The 12,090-nt window shown below is 50.6% G+C and overlaps 1 protein-coding gene across 4 annotated transcripts in view; it reads right to left on the reverse strand.

Moving 5' to 3' along the window:
* Positions 1 to 362: 362 nt before the first annotated feature.
* Positions 363 to 12,090, reverse strand: part of CELF6 (CUGBP Elav-like family member 6) — a 36,934-nt gene continuing 25,206 nt past the window's right edge. The window contains exons 5-14 of one of the 4 annotated variants that reach the window (XM_023220669.2): positions 5,733 to 5,861; positions 5,545 to 5,624; positions 5,233 to 5,376; positions 4,981 to 5,113; positions 4,739 to 4,888; positions 4,470 to 4,532; positions 4,140 to 4,220; positions 3,910 to 4,053; positions 2,867 to 3,022; positions 363 to 1,971 (exon numbers count right to left, since the gene is read on the reverse strand). In XM_023220669.2, the coding sequence (XP_023076437.1) occupies positions 2,895 to 3,022; positions 3,910 to 4,053; positions 4,140 to 4,220; positions 4,470 to 4,532; positions 4,739 to 4,888; positions 4,981 to 5,113; positions 5,233 to 5,376; positions 5,545 to 5,624; positions 5,733 to 5,861 (1,052 nt within the window). In that variant the 3' untranslated portion in view covers positions 363 to 1,971; positions 2,867 to 2,894. The remainder of the gene's footprint in view (positions 1,972 to 2,866; positions 3,023 to 3,909; positions 4,054 to 4,139; positions 4,221 to 4,469; positions 4,533 to 4,738; positions 4,889 to 4,980; positions 5,114 to 5,232; positions 5,377 to 5,544; positions 5,625 to 5,732; positions 5,862 to 12,090) is intronic. The other 3 variants (XM_023220670.2, XM_023220672.2, XM_031935821.1) reach the window with 3 other exon arrangements.

The following is a 12,090-nucleotide window of genomic DNA, read 5'->3' on the forward strand; positions in this document are numbered from 1 at the left end:
TTGTTAGCACAGACCTTCTATGGCCCTCCATTGTAACTGGATTATTTGTCTCTCTTTCCCCTTAACTCTGAGTACTTGGAACATGCCTGAGCCCCAACACGTAGCATAGTGCTTAGCACCTAGCCTGAGAGGACTCTGTGCCTCCATGTGAATATCAGTTTGAGGGTGCAAGTGCTGTGTGTCTCTGTTTGTGTCCAGGATGGTCACTCTAGGTGTCAGCATTGTGCTGGTGTACATATACCCTCTGGTTCTTCTCTCAGTTGGAAAATATTTGTGGATGTCCATCACACCTTACCTGGTAATATTACTGCCAGATCTATGTTTCATTCCCATTCCCTCCAAAAATGAGTCGAAGACAGAAGAACAGGTGGGAACAAGTTTTCTTAGAAACTGTTATGAAGGAGGAGTCCTCCAACCCCACCCCCACATCTTTTACTATCTGACATGTTATCAGATCAGAGGCCTTCAGCCTCAGCAACATCTGGAGATTAGAGTGACCCCACACAGCTGGGGCCTCAGACTAAGCTGATCCATGTCTGTGGGGTGGAGGGGAAATCCTCCTGGGAAAAATATGTGCAAGGCCCTACAGGCCCAGGAAAGGCTGACCAAGGCAAGGTGAGTCATGGTGTTCTAAGGTGAATCTTTTGCCCATCTCACAGAAGCAGGCAGGAAGCACCACCATTGATCAGCTTTATATGGCACCCACTGTATACAACAGACAGACAAAGACAGACAGACAGAGCACACACCACTTCTAAGCTCAACACTGCTCACCAACTAGAAGCACCTCGGTTAAGCACATGTGAGACACTCTTGCATAGGAAAGATGTACTTTTTAAAGGAATGAAGAAGTATTTTGGCAAAACATCTACTTCCCTCTCAGGTCCGGGGTAAAGAGGGACCTCTAATTCTGAAGCTTCTACATGTTGAAAAATTTCCCCTTCTCAATGGCAGTATATACAGTAGCAAACCTTCCAAGTCTGTTGTCACAGCCCTCTACAGATATCCTGAATCTACTTTACAGGTGGGCAAACTTAGACTAAGAGACAGAAGGTAGCCTGGAGCAAGGGGACATTGGGACTGGTTTAAGGGAAAGGGAAACAAGAGGTGTCTCAGCTCAGCCAAAGGCAGGGCCTCTGTCTACCTGGATTGGCAAGGGAAAGGCTCAGGTGGCCAGAGCCCTCTTTCTTCCTGCCTGGGGAAGCAGTGGTTCCACAGGAAAGGCAGTCCCACTCTTGCTGGCTAGGGGGCCTCCTGGGATGGCAAAGGCCAGGGCGGACCTGAGCTCCGCCTGGGGCCTCTTCCGGGATGCACTCTGAGTTTGAGGATTGTGGATTGTGGGTTCACTGCTTCCATAACTTTCTCATTACCTGCATATGAGCCTAGACCTCAAATCCTTAATTATTTTTAAAAGGGCAGGGTCGGGGAGTGGCTTCAGAGGGAATGAGACATAGAACAATCTTTCCACAGCCTCCCTCTGCCTAGGCTGGGGCTGTCAAGGGTCTCCTTCACCCTGTCTCCTAGGGATGTTTAAAGGCAGCTTTTATGAGATTCTATACTGTCTTTTTTTGTTGTTTGTCTTTTTTTGTTTGTTTCTTTGTTTTAATTTATATAGATATATATATTCTTAAAAAAGCAATAGTCCTTTGGTCCCTAAACTCTAAGGAATGATATGATTTTGAAAGAAGTGAATCTGGGCTTCCCTTGCGGAGAAGCCCTTGGCACCCCCAACGCCCTCTGCTGGTTCCCCTGGACAGTCACTCTTCACCAGCCCTAGTTGCTCTGCCAGCCTGCGCTCTCGGCTGCAGGCACAGAACAACCCACTTGATAAAAACAATCCTTAGAGTGGCCTTAGCCCCAGGCACCAGCCTTGGGTCCGATCCACCTCCGTCTGTCCGCAGCTGCTCCTTTGGGAAGGGCTGCTCAAGCGTTTCTGTGCTTTTCCTCTCCTTTCTTCTCACTCTTCCGTTTCTGTTGTTGTGTATTAATTGATAAAGAGAGAGAGAAGAAAAAAGGCAAAAATCACCTTGGAAGGCAAGACCAGAAGAGCAGCTTGCCCCCATCAGTGACATCTCGGGTGAGTGGCTGGACCTCTTTTCCTGAGGAGCAGGGCTGCAGCAGGACCCAGGCAGCAGCCCAGTCCACTGAAGCCAGACTTGAGTCCTGAGCAAAAGACCCCAACCCCACATCCCCTCCAGAAGGCTCCTGGGGTAGCTCAAAGTGAGGCAGGGCCATGTGGGCCTTCTGAGACAGAAAATCTCTAAAAGTTGCAGGTAGCATCCTATGGACCCATGACCTTGCCAAAAATGTAAAAGAACTTGGCCCATCTCTCTCTCCATCACCCACCAGGCCCTGCAGATTCTACCTCTGAAGCATGTTTGCTTCTCTTCCTCCATCTCCATGTTCACTGCCATTATCTCAGCCCTTACTTCTAGTCCTTTCTCTGCTTAAGCTCTTCAACGGTCCTTTCTCATCTTCGGGATAAAGTCGAAACTCATGGCCTGAAGACTCTTGAAAACTGGCCCAGAGCTACTTTTCTAGTCTCATTTTCCAGCCTCCTGGACCCTCCCTACATACAGGTTCTCTACTCTCATTGGCTATCTCTGGAGTAGAACTGCTTCCCCAGGCAGAAAAGACTCTGATTGTCTCTCCTAGACTACGGGGCAGGAATGTTGTCTAATTGATCTACTTGGATTGAAGGAAAAGCAAAGTCACCATCTGAGGATTCCTCCTAGCTCCTGGCTTTTCTCTCTATCCCAGACTTTCTCAGAGGTGGATGCCTCCAAGGTCCCAAAAGGAGGACCATCAAAGCTGGGAGGGCCTCATCACTCGGGCCTCATCTACCTGGGGTCCATCAGGGACTCACCTTTCTGTGGCTGGTCGGTGAGAGCAGGTCAGTAAGGCCGGTTGGCATCCTTGGGCCGCTTTAGCTGGACCTTGAGCCTCTTCATGCCAATTTGAAAGCCATTCATTGCCTGAATAGCAGTCTGGGCACTAGTTGGATTGTCAAAACTAACAAACCCTGGAGGGTGTAGGCAAAAAGATTAGCTGGGAACTCTGCCTGGCAGGGCCTCTGACCCAGCCCCCTCCGGCCAGTTCCATCAAACACATACCCCTCCACTGTTTGCACATGGATATAGAGTCATAGGCAGACGGCCTGAGATTCCTAAAGGTGTGATTCTTGGAAGGATAGGAGGCAACTCTGAGTGTGTGTGCAGGGTCAGTGTGTTGATTGGGATGTTTCCGTGTTTTTTCTGGCATGTGTTGGCTGTCTCCCTCCACAGCTCCCATTCTGGTCCTCAGAACATAGTTGGAGTTGGAGGGGATCTTTGGTCTCAGAACCAAACTCCTCGTGCCCTGGCCAGACTCCAAAGCTCTGACCTAGCTGGCCACATTCCCAGTGGACACCTGATCATCATCCCAGGTAAACCTGAAATAAAGCTTGTTCTTTTTTTTTGAGATGGAGTCTTGCTCTGGCACCCAGGCTATAGTGCAGTGGTGCCATCACAGCTCACTGCAAACTCTCCCTCCCGGATTCAAGAAATTCTCCTGCCTCAGCCTCTTGAGTAGCTGGGATTACAGACACTCATCACCACGCCCAGCTAATTTTTGTATTTTTAGTAGAGATGGGGTTTTGCCATATTGGCCAGGCTAGTCTCAAACTCCTGACCTCAAGTGATTCACCTGCCTTGGCCTCCCAAAGTGCTGGGATTACAGGCATGAGCCACCGTGCCTGACCAAGGCTTGTTCTTGGCCTAAGCTTAGCCCCATCACTGGTTTGTGACCCCATTTTGTGCCATACATTCAATCTCAGGAAATCACTGCATTATGGAAGGACAATCGTAGGGTCTGTAGGGAATCTTTTATACTCAGAGGTGGGAGAGGTGCAGGGGTAGGTTCTCAGCTCACCAAAACACTTGCTCTGGTTGGTGGCTCGATCCACAAAGACTTTAGCAGAGACAACGGCTCCAAAGGGCAGGAATGTCTGTATGAGTTCCGCATCACCAAACTCCTGAGGCAGGTGATAGATGAAGAGGTTACAGCCTTCCGGGCCTGCAGGAACAGTAGCAGGCTGGTTCAGGGGAGGGACCCTGAGTCCAGCCCCACCAGGCTCTGCTCTCCAGTCCCCAGTCCCTCACCTTCTCTCTGCTGCTGGGGCAGGGCTGAAGGCTGCTGGGGAAAAGCTGTGCTCACTGGGGCATAGGCCGACGGATAGGCTGCTGGAGACAGAGGTGGGAGTGGGCAGTGATCCCCAGGAGCCCTTCCGCAAGCAGGGTCCCAAGTGCCTGGCCGCTTTTGACCAATTCAGCCCAGTCCACCATAACCCTCACCCCAAGAGAGTTTGTTCTGGGAGTAGGAGGGGATGGGAGGCTCAACTCCTTGCAACAGAGCCTAAATCCCCCACAACTCTCCCTATTTCTTTCTGGGGCCCTTCAACCTCCCCCAGGCCGCGTAGCGCCAAGTGAAACCTGCGTAGTGGTGCATCCCAGCGTAGGCCTGCTGCAGGGGGTCAGCCACGCCGGGGCTCTGGGCTGGGGAGAGAGGGGCGCAAGGCCCACGGTGAAGGCAAGCGGGCGAGTGGAGTGGGTGAGAAGCTCAGGGAGTGTGGGAGGTGGACGGCGGCTGTGAGAGGCAGCAGGGAAGGAGGGGGATCTCTTCCCAGGGAAGCCAGGCCCTACCCCCCACCCCCCGCTCCCCACTCCATTTCAGGGGGATTTGGGCGGAGCGGGGGGCCCACCTGGGTAAGGGGAGAGCCCGTTATTGTAGAGCGTATCGGAGCCCGGCTGGCCGTTGGTCTGGGGGGTCAGAGGGCCGAATCCATTGACCCCGATGGGCGCCGGAAGACCTGGGAGAGTGCCAGGGCCACTGCCGGGCGGGGAGTTGGCTGCTGATGGCGGAAGAGGTCGGAGAGTCAGGACGCCGCCCGGCCCCGCCCCGCCCGGCCCCTCCCAGGCGCGCCCCAGTTCTTGGGCACCCTACCTGCCGCGGGCAACAGAGGAGCAGCCACCAGGCTAAAGGCCGCCACGTGCTGCATCTGGGCTGCCACTGCCGCCACCGGGCCTAGGCCTGGGCCCTGTGCCGCGGCCAGCAGGGCCGCCTGGTGCTGCAGGATCTTTGGGAGGAAAGATGGGCGAGAGTGGAGAGCCAAGGGGCAGTCAGTTGCCTGTGCTTCTAGCCCCAGGCCTGGCCCACCCACCTGCGCGCCTTTGCACGCGGGTGCCGGGTACCTACCGCCGTGGTGTAGGCGCCGCAGGCCCCTAGCGGCAGTGGCGCGGGGTGGAAGGCGCCCAGCTGGCCGGCCATCTGCTGCATCCGCCGCAGCGCGCGCTCCCGGTCAGTGTCCGCCAGCTTGACCACAAGGCTGGACGAGGCGCCCTGGGCAGGGCAGGGGAGGCCGTGGTGACCGGTTCTGACCCTGGCCCCGGCCCGGGGCCGATCGCCTTCCCAATCAGGTCCTTTCGCGGGGCACCGAGCATACTTGGGGAGGAGAAGCCCGTCCCCACCCCACTGGTCTCACCCTCGGCCCGGGGAGTCCGTCCTCACCGCCATGGTCCGGCTGCCGTGCAGACCCTGGATGGCCGCCTGAGCTTCCCCTTGACTCCCGAACTTCACAAAGGCACAGCCTGGGACAGGACAGAGGGAGCGGGTGGCTCAGGCCACAGGGGCCAAAGAGTCATGTGGCCCAGAGTGAGGAAGGGTCACCAGGAAATCCCGGGGTCAGCTCAGGTCACCTTTACTGGTGCCGTCAGGACTCCTCAGGACCGTGCACTCCTCGATGTGGCCAAAGGGCTGGAACAGGCGTCTGACGTCCTCCTCACCCTGCTGCTTGCCCAGCATCCCCACAAACAGCTTTCGGTCCTCTGGGGACAAAGCCAGGAATGACCGGGGGACCCCAAGTCTTCCTAGATCCCCCAAGAGTAGCCCGAGGAACTTAGGAAGGTAGCTCACCAGTCTCACTCTGGCAAGCAGAGAGAGTGAGAAGGCCCTGGGCTTCCAGGGTTGGTTTTCATTGAGGGGCAGAATCTGGGGAAAGGATCTGGAGAAGGGAGCTCAGCTCAGCTTTCCATCAGGAAAACCTGGGTCCTGGGGAAACCCAGAGAGTCTCAGGGCTGCTCTTGTGGGGAGTGATACAGTCTTGAGATCTTTGACTGGGTACAGCCCTATATGCATGGTTTTCCATGTTCGACCTTTCTGTTCTTAGAGTTTGGGAAATGCTGTTTCGGACCATTTCTGTAGTATTAAGGAAGAGGGTGCTCAGAGAAAGCCTTTCTATTCAGACTGTGTCCAGAGAAGAGAAGTACATCCTTGCTGGTCAGCCTGATAGTGCTGGCTAGAATCAATGCCCCTTCCTGCTCATATCAAGGAGGGTTCTGGATTTAGAAACAGCACACAAAATAGTCCTCTCATCCTACTGCCTCATCTTTAGGCACTGAGCACTGGCATGATGAATCCTTAACCTCTGCACCACATCCAGCCTGGATGCCCCTCCCAAAGGCCTACAGAGAGCAGGCTTGGTTTCCTGAGCCTCCAACATTGGCATTTTCCCTACCACAGTTGCTGAACCCCTGACCCCTTTCCTTAACTCCCACCTCCACCACCCTGTCCCTTCAGCAAGCTTCTAGTGCCGTATCTGTATCCTTCCCTCTGATTCCCCTGTCCTCTTGCCCTTAATGCCTCCCAAAATGTTCATGATATTAGAGAAAAAGTTCTGCCTGCAGACCTGGATTGCCATCAGAGAATCAGTCTGATTCTTCCCTGTGTCCACCCTTTCTATGGGAGGGGCAGAAATGCAGGAAAGGCATGCTGGACCTGTGTACCTCAAAGAAAACTGGAGAGCTGGGGCTGGAAACTAGGGTTTTGTTGCACATCCAGCAAGTTAGGCCTCAGGAACACTCTCTGGGAGCCTGGGGTAGAGGGGTTCAGCCTGCTGTTAAAGTGTGGCTTTTTTCTCTGCACCAATGTAAATCTCTGAATTTGGGATGGGGCTTGACCATGTAGGGGACAATACAAGTTGGGAGAGAAGGAGTGGATAGGAAACTGGCTTCAGGCTTTATCTTCAAGAGCTTGGAGTGCAGGAAAACCCATCCTAAATGGTTTTACTCCTTGACCAGCTTGACTAGGCAGATGAGGGTCCTTGGATTCTGAGTGCAGGGGAAACAAGGCTAGTGGGGGGGTCATAGACTGAAGCCTGGGTGACAGCAAAGGAAGAACAGACTGTTCAGAACTGACTGAAGTTAGCAGGGGAGAAATCTCCAACAAGACTATGTGTGTGTCCGTATGTCACCCAGGTGTTGTGGGGTTTGGCCTAGGTTGCCCTGGGGATCCTGAGGTGTCTGTCTGTCTGACGATGCTATGTCTCTGTGGAGGGCAGGGGCTGAAGTTCATAAGAGGTGGGCAGAACGTGTTTTAGCAAAATTCTGCCCTCTGTCCAGAGAGGTACTATCTGATGATCCTTGGGGAGGGGATAATAGATAATGGACTTGTGGCTGGAATTCTGATGGAGGAAAGAAGGTCTCACCATTGACCTTCTGTGATGAGAGTACAACCCAGTGGGTGTGCTTTGCTTCTGGGGGTGTCAACCATAGAATAGTGCCCTTGGAACAGACCACTGGTTTCCCAACCTTTTGAAAAATCAGTGGAATACATTGTTCTAACATAAATATTAGGATGAAGCTCAAAATGTAAGAGAAAAGTAGAAACTGCTGTGACTGAAGCCAGAAAAGGAGGGGTGGAGTTCGTCTCGCTTGATCCTCCCCTAACACTCCCTAGAGGGGCTCCAAGGAAAGCCCTTTGAAATTACTGACCTAGAAGACAGAGAACAGAGTTCCAGCTGGTGTATGAGGGGGGATCTGAGATCATCCTGTTCAGGAGCCTGAGAAGACAGGAAAGGTCTTTCATGAGTCTCTTGACCAACCTGATGGCTTTGCCTTGACATTGGAAAATGGGCTCATTTGACCACAGAATGAAACCCCAAAAGATCATGCCATTGTTCTAAGTTATTTTGGGCTGCAGAAGGCCTGGGAGAGGCTGAGAAGAGTTTAGGGCCTTCATAGTTCCAAGGGGGGGCTTCACAACGCCCTAATTTGCAGTGGAGCTGTGTCATTGGGTAGGGTCTGAAAAACGGTGATGGCACCCAGATAAGATGTCATACCACATGGACCAGAATCCGGGTAGCCCTGTGTAGGAAGAGAGACATCACAGGCTGAGACAGAGCCCATAAGACAGAAAAGAGGTTTGTACTAACAGTGGTGATCTGATCCTTCATCTGCTCTGCCTCTTGTTGCTTTTTCTGCTGATGGTGGTCAGTTCGAAGTCATGTCATGACCCATGAAATTTTCCGATCCTCTTTTCCAGTGAGAATCTCACAAGTTAAGAATTTTCAGCAGGGCACAGTGGCTCACGCCCATAATCCCAGCGCTTTGTGAGGCCAAGGTGGGCTGATCACTTGAGGTCAGGGGTTTGAGACCTGGCCAACATGGTAAAACCCCATCTCCACTAAAAATATAAAAATAGCCGGGCATAATGGCACATGCCTGTAATCCCAGTTATTCAGGAGACTGAGGTGGGAAAATGGCTTGAACCCGGGAGGCGGAGATTGCAGTGAGCCGAGATTATACCACTGCACTCCAGCCTGGGTGACAGAGTGAGACTCCATCTAAAAAAATTTTTTTTCCATTTCTCTTTCAGGGCACTGACCCTATGGTTCTGGACTACTGGGATGTACAGAGTTTGGAATGGAAATGAGTACCTACCATGGGGTGGGCTCTAGGCTCCTGTTTCCCAGGTATCACCTTAAATCCTGGTATCGTCTTTGGCACTTTACAGGGACCTTGATTGTGTTTGACAGGAGGATAAGCTGGGTCACAGTGGTCATGAGCCTCAGGTGACCCAGAAATGGTGGGATAAGTTTCTTAAGAGACCCAGTCAAAGAGAAGTACATGCTGGACCCCTAAGAGTAGCCCCCCAAACCCACAGATCTGAAGATTCCGATGGCTGATCATTGCCTCCAGAGAGAGATGATGATGGGATATAGCCCAAATAATTCAATTTCTTCTAGGTCAAATTCTATCATTTTGGTAAAAAGCAGATGCTACAAGAGGCAAATCAGAAATGTCTGAATAAAAGTATCCCATTAGTGGTGGGTAGGATCCTAGAAAGATGGGAATATCAAATATGGAGGCTCAACCGTCCTGGATTGGAAGGAATTAGAAAGCAGCATCAGTGTAGAGTTGAGACATAGTTGGAAAGCCATATGAATGAATGGTATAACTACATTTTCCTGTTGGCAACTGATGTATACTGCTTGATCTTCTATCAAATGCTTTTTTTTTTTCTTTTTTTGAGACTGAGTCTTGCTCTGTCACCCAGGCTGGAGAACAATGGTGCGATCTCAGCTCACTGCAACCTCCTCCTCCCGGGTTCAAGTGATTCTTCTGCCTCAGCCTCCTGAGTAGCTGGATTATAGGCACACGCCACCATGCCCGGCTAATTTTTGTATTTTTTAGTAGAAACGGGGTTTCACCATGTTGGCCGTGCTGGTCTCAAACTCCTGACCTCAGGTGATCCACCCACCTAGGCCTCCCAAAGTGCTGGGATTACATGCGTGAGCCACCACGCCCAGCCTCAAAAGCTTTTTGAATCCAAAACAAGTGGCTTAGGCTCCCAGAGGCCCATCTCCATGAAGCTACCTTGTGCAGCTGGTCATATAGGTCAAGGATTCGAATGCAGCAAATGATGGGGTTGACATCCCAGTAATCATAGCATAATCAGTCCAGACTGCTACTTCAGAAAGGGCTCCAGGATGCTGTTCAAGGAAGGAGCCTCTGCTTCAAGTTGCTCCAAAGAAATTCCTGAGGTGTTCAAGTTTCTGGTTTCTAGGCCACTCACACCAAATCACCTCCATGTTGGTGAAATGTAATGATTGTAGGGACAGTGTAGGGAAAGGTCCAGCCTTGGGGTACCAACTACCAGACACATCCTAAAAATACTGGTCCATTTTTCAGTTTAACCAACCCAGAAAGTCTTGCTGGTGGCAGTAGTTGTATTATGGCAAAGCAACTCTCTCCTGATACTCTTAGTGACGACTGCAGCATAAGAAGCCACGGGGAAAGTGACGGAAGGAAGTAGCCAGGACGAGCAGTCTCCTGGCCAGATGTAACAGGCATCAGGAGGGACTTAAATTACACACACACAAAAAAACTCTTAGAACAAATAACCCAATTCAGCAAAGTTGCAAGAAATAAAATCGACACACAAAAATCAGTTGCGTTTCTATACACTAGCAATGAAAAATCTGAAAATAAAATGAAGTGAAAGCAAAAGCCAGTCACAGTGGCTCACGTCTGTAATCCCAGCACTTTGGGAGACCAAGGCGGGCGGATCACATGAGGTCAGGAGTTCGAGACCAGCCTGGCCAACATGGTGAAACCATGTCTCTACTAAAAATGCAAAAATGAGCCAGGCATGGTGGCATGTGCCTGTAGTCCCAGCAACTCACAAGGCTGAGGCAGGAGAATCTCTTGAACCTGGGAGGTGGAGGTTGCAGTGACCTGAGATTGCGCCACTGCACTCCAGCCTGGGAGACAGAGCGAGACTCTGTCTCAAAAAAAAACAAAAAAACAAAAACAAAAACAAAAGGCTGGGCGCGGTAGCTCACGCCTGTAATTCCAGCACTTTGGGAGGTCAAGGCGGGCAGATCACCTGAGGTCGGGAGTTTGAGACCAGCCTGACGAACATGGAGAAACCTCGTCTCTACTAAAAATACAAAATTAGCCAGGCGTGGTGGCACATGCCTATAATCCCAGCTACTTGGGAGGCTGAGGCAGGAGAGGCACTTGAACCTGGGAGGCAGAGGTTGCGGTGAGCCGAGATCGTGCCGTTGCATTCCAGCCTGGGCGACAACAGTGAACTCCGTCTCAAAAAAAAAAAAAAAAGAGAGAGAGAGATGAAAGCGAACAATTCTATTTGCAATAGCATTGAAAAAGAATAAAATACTTGGAGGCTGGGCATGGTGGCTCATGCCTGTAAACCCAGCATTTTGGGAGGCTGAGGTGGGTGGATCACCAGGGGTCAGGAGTTTGAGACCAGCTTGGCCAACATGGTGAAATCCTGTCTCTACTAAAAATACAAAAATTAACTGTGTGTAGGTGGCAAGCACCTGTAATCCCAGCTACTTAGGGGGCTGAGGCAGGAGAATCCCTTGAACCTGGGAGGTGGAGGTTTGCAGTGAGCCGAGATTGAGCCACTGCACTCCAGCCTGGGTGACAGAGTAAGACAGTCTCAAAATACATAAATAAATGATAAGACAAAATAAAATCCTTGGGAATAAACCTAACCCAGAAGGTGAAAGACTCATACATTGGGCCAGGCGCAGTGGCTCAAGCCTGTAATCCCAGCACTTTGGGAGACTGAGACAGGCAGATCACGAGGTCAGGAGATCAAGACCTGACCTCCAGCCCGGGTGATAGTGTGAGACTCTGTCTTCTATTTAATAATGGGCAGAGTCTCATTAAACCTTCTATTTAATAAAAAAAAAAAAAAAAAGAAGAAGAAGAAGAAGACACAAATAAATGAAAAGACAACCTGTGTTCATGGATTAGAAGACTTACTATCGCGAAGATGTCAATGCTACTCCAAGTGATCTAGAGATTTAATGTAATCTCTATAAACTCCCAATGGCATTTTTTGCAGAAATAGAAAAATCCTTCCTAAAATTCATATGGAATCTCAAGGGACTCCAAATACCCACCAATCTTGAAGAAGAAGAAGAACTCCCTGTTTTCAAAACCTATTACACAGCTATAGTAATCAGCACTATGGTACTGGCATAAAGATAAATATATAGACCAATGGAATAGAACACAAATCCCAGAAATAAACCCTCTTATATATGGTCAAATGATTTTTAACAAGGGAGACAAGATCATTCAATAAGGAAAGGACAGTCTTTTCAACAAATGGGGCTGGGAAAAATGGATATCTACATGTAAAAGAATGATGTTAGACTCTTATCTTTCACCATAAACACAAGATTAAGTGAAAATGGATGAGTCCTAAATGTAAGAGCTAAAACAATAGATGTCTTAGAAA

This window comes from Piliocolobus tephrosceles, chromosome 6 (assembly GCF_002776525.5).
Source record: "Piliocolobus tephrosceles isolate RC106 chromosome 6, ASM277652v3, whole genome shotgun sequence".
In the NCBI taxonomy this organism is placed as follows: domain Eukaryota; kingdom Metazoa; phylum Chordata; class Mammalia; order Primates; family Cercopithecidae; genus Piliocolobus; species Piliocolobus tephrosceles.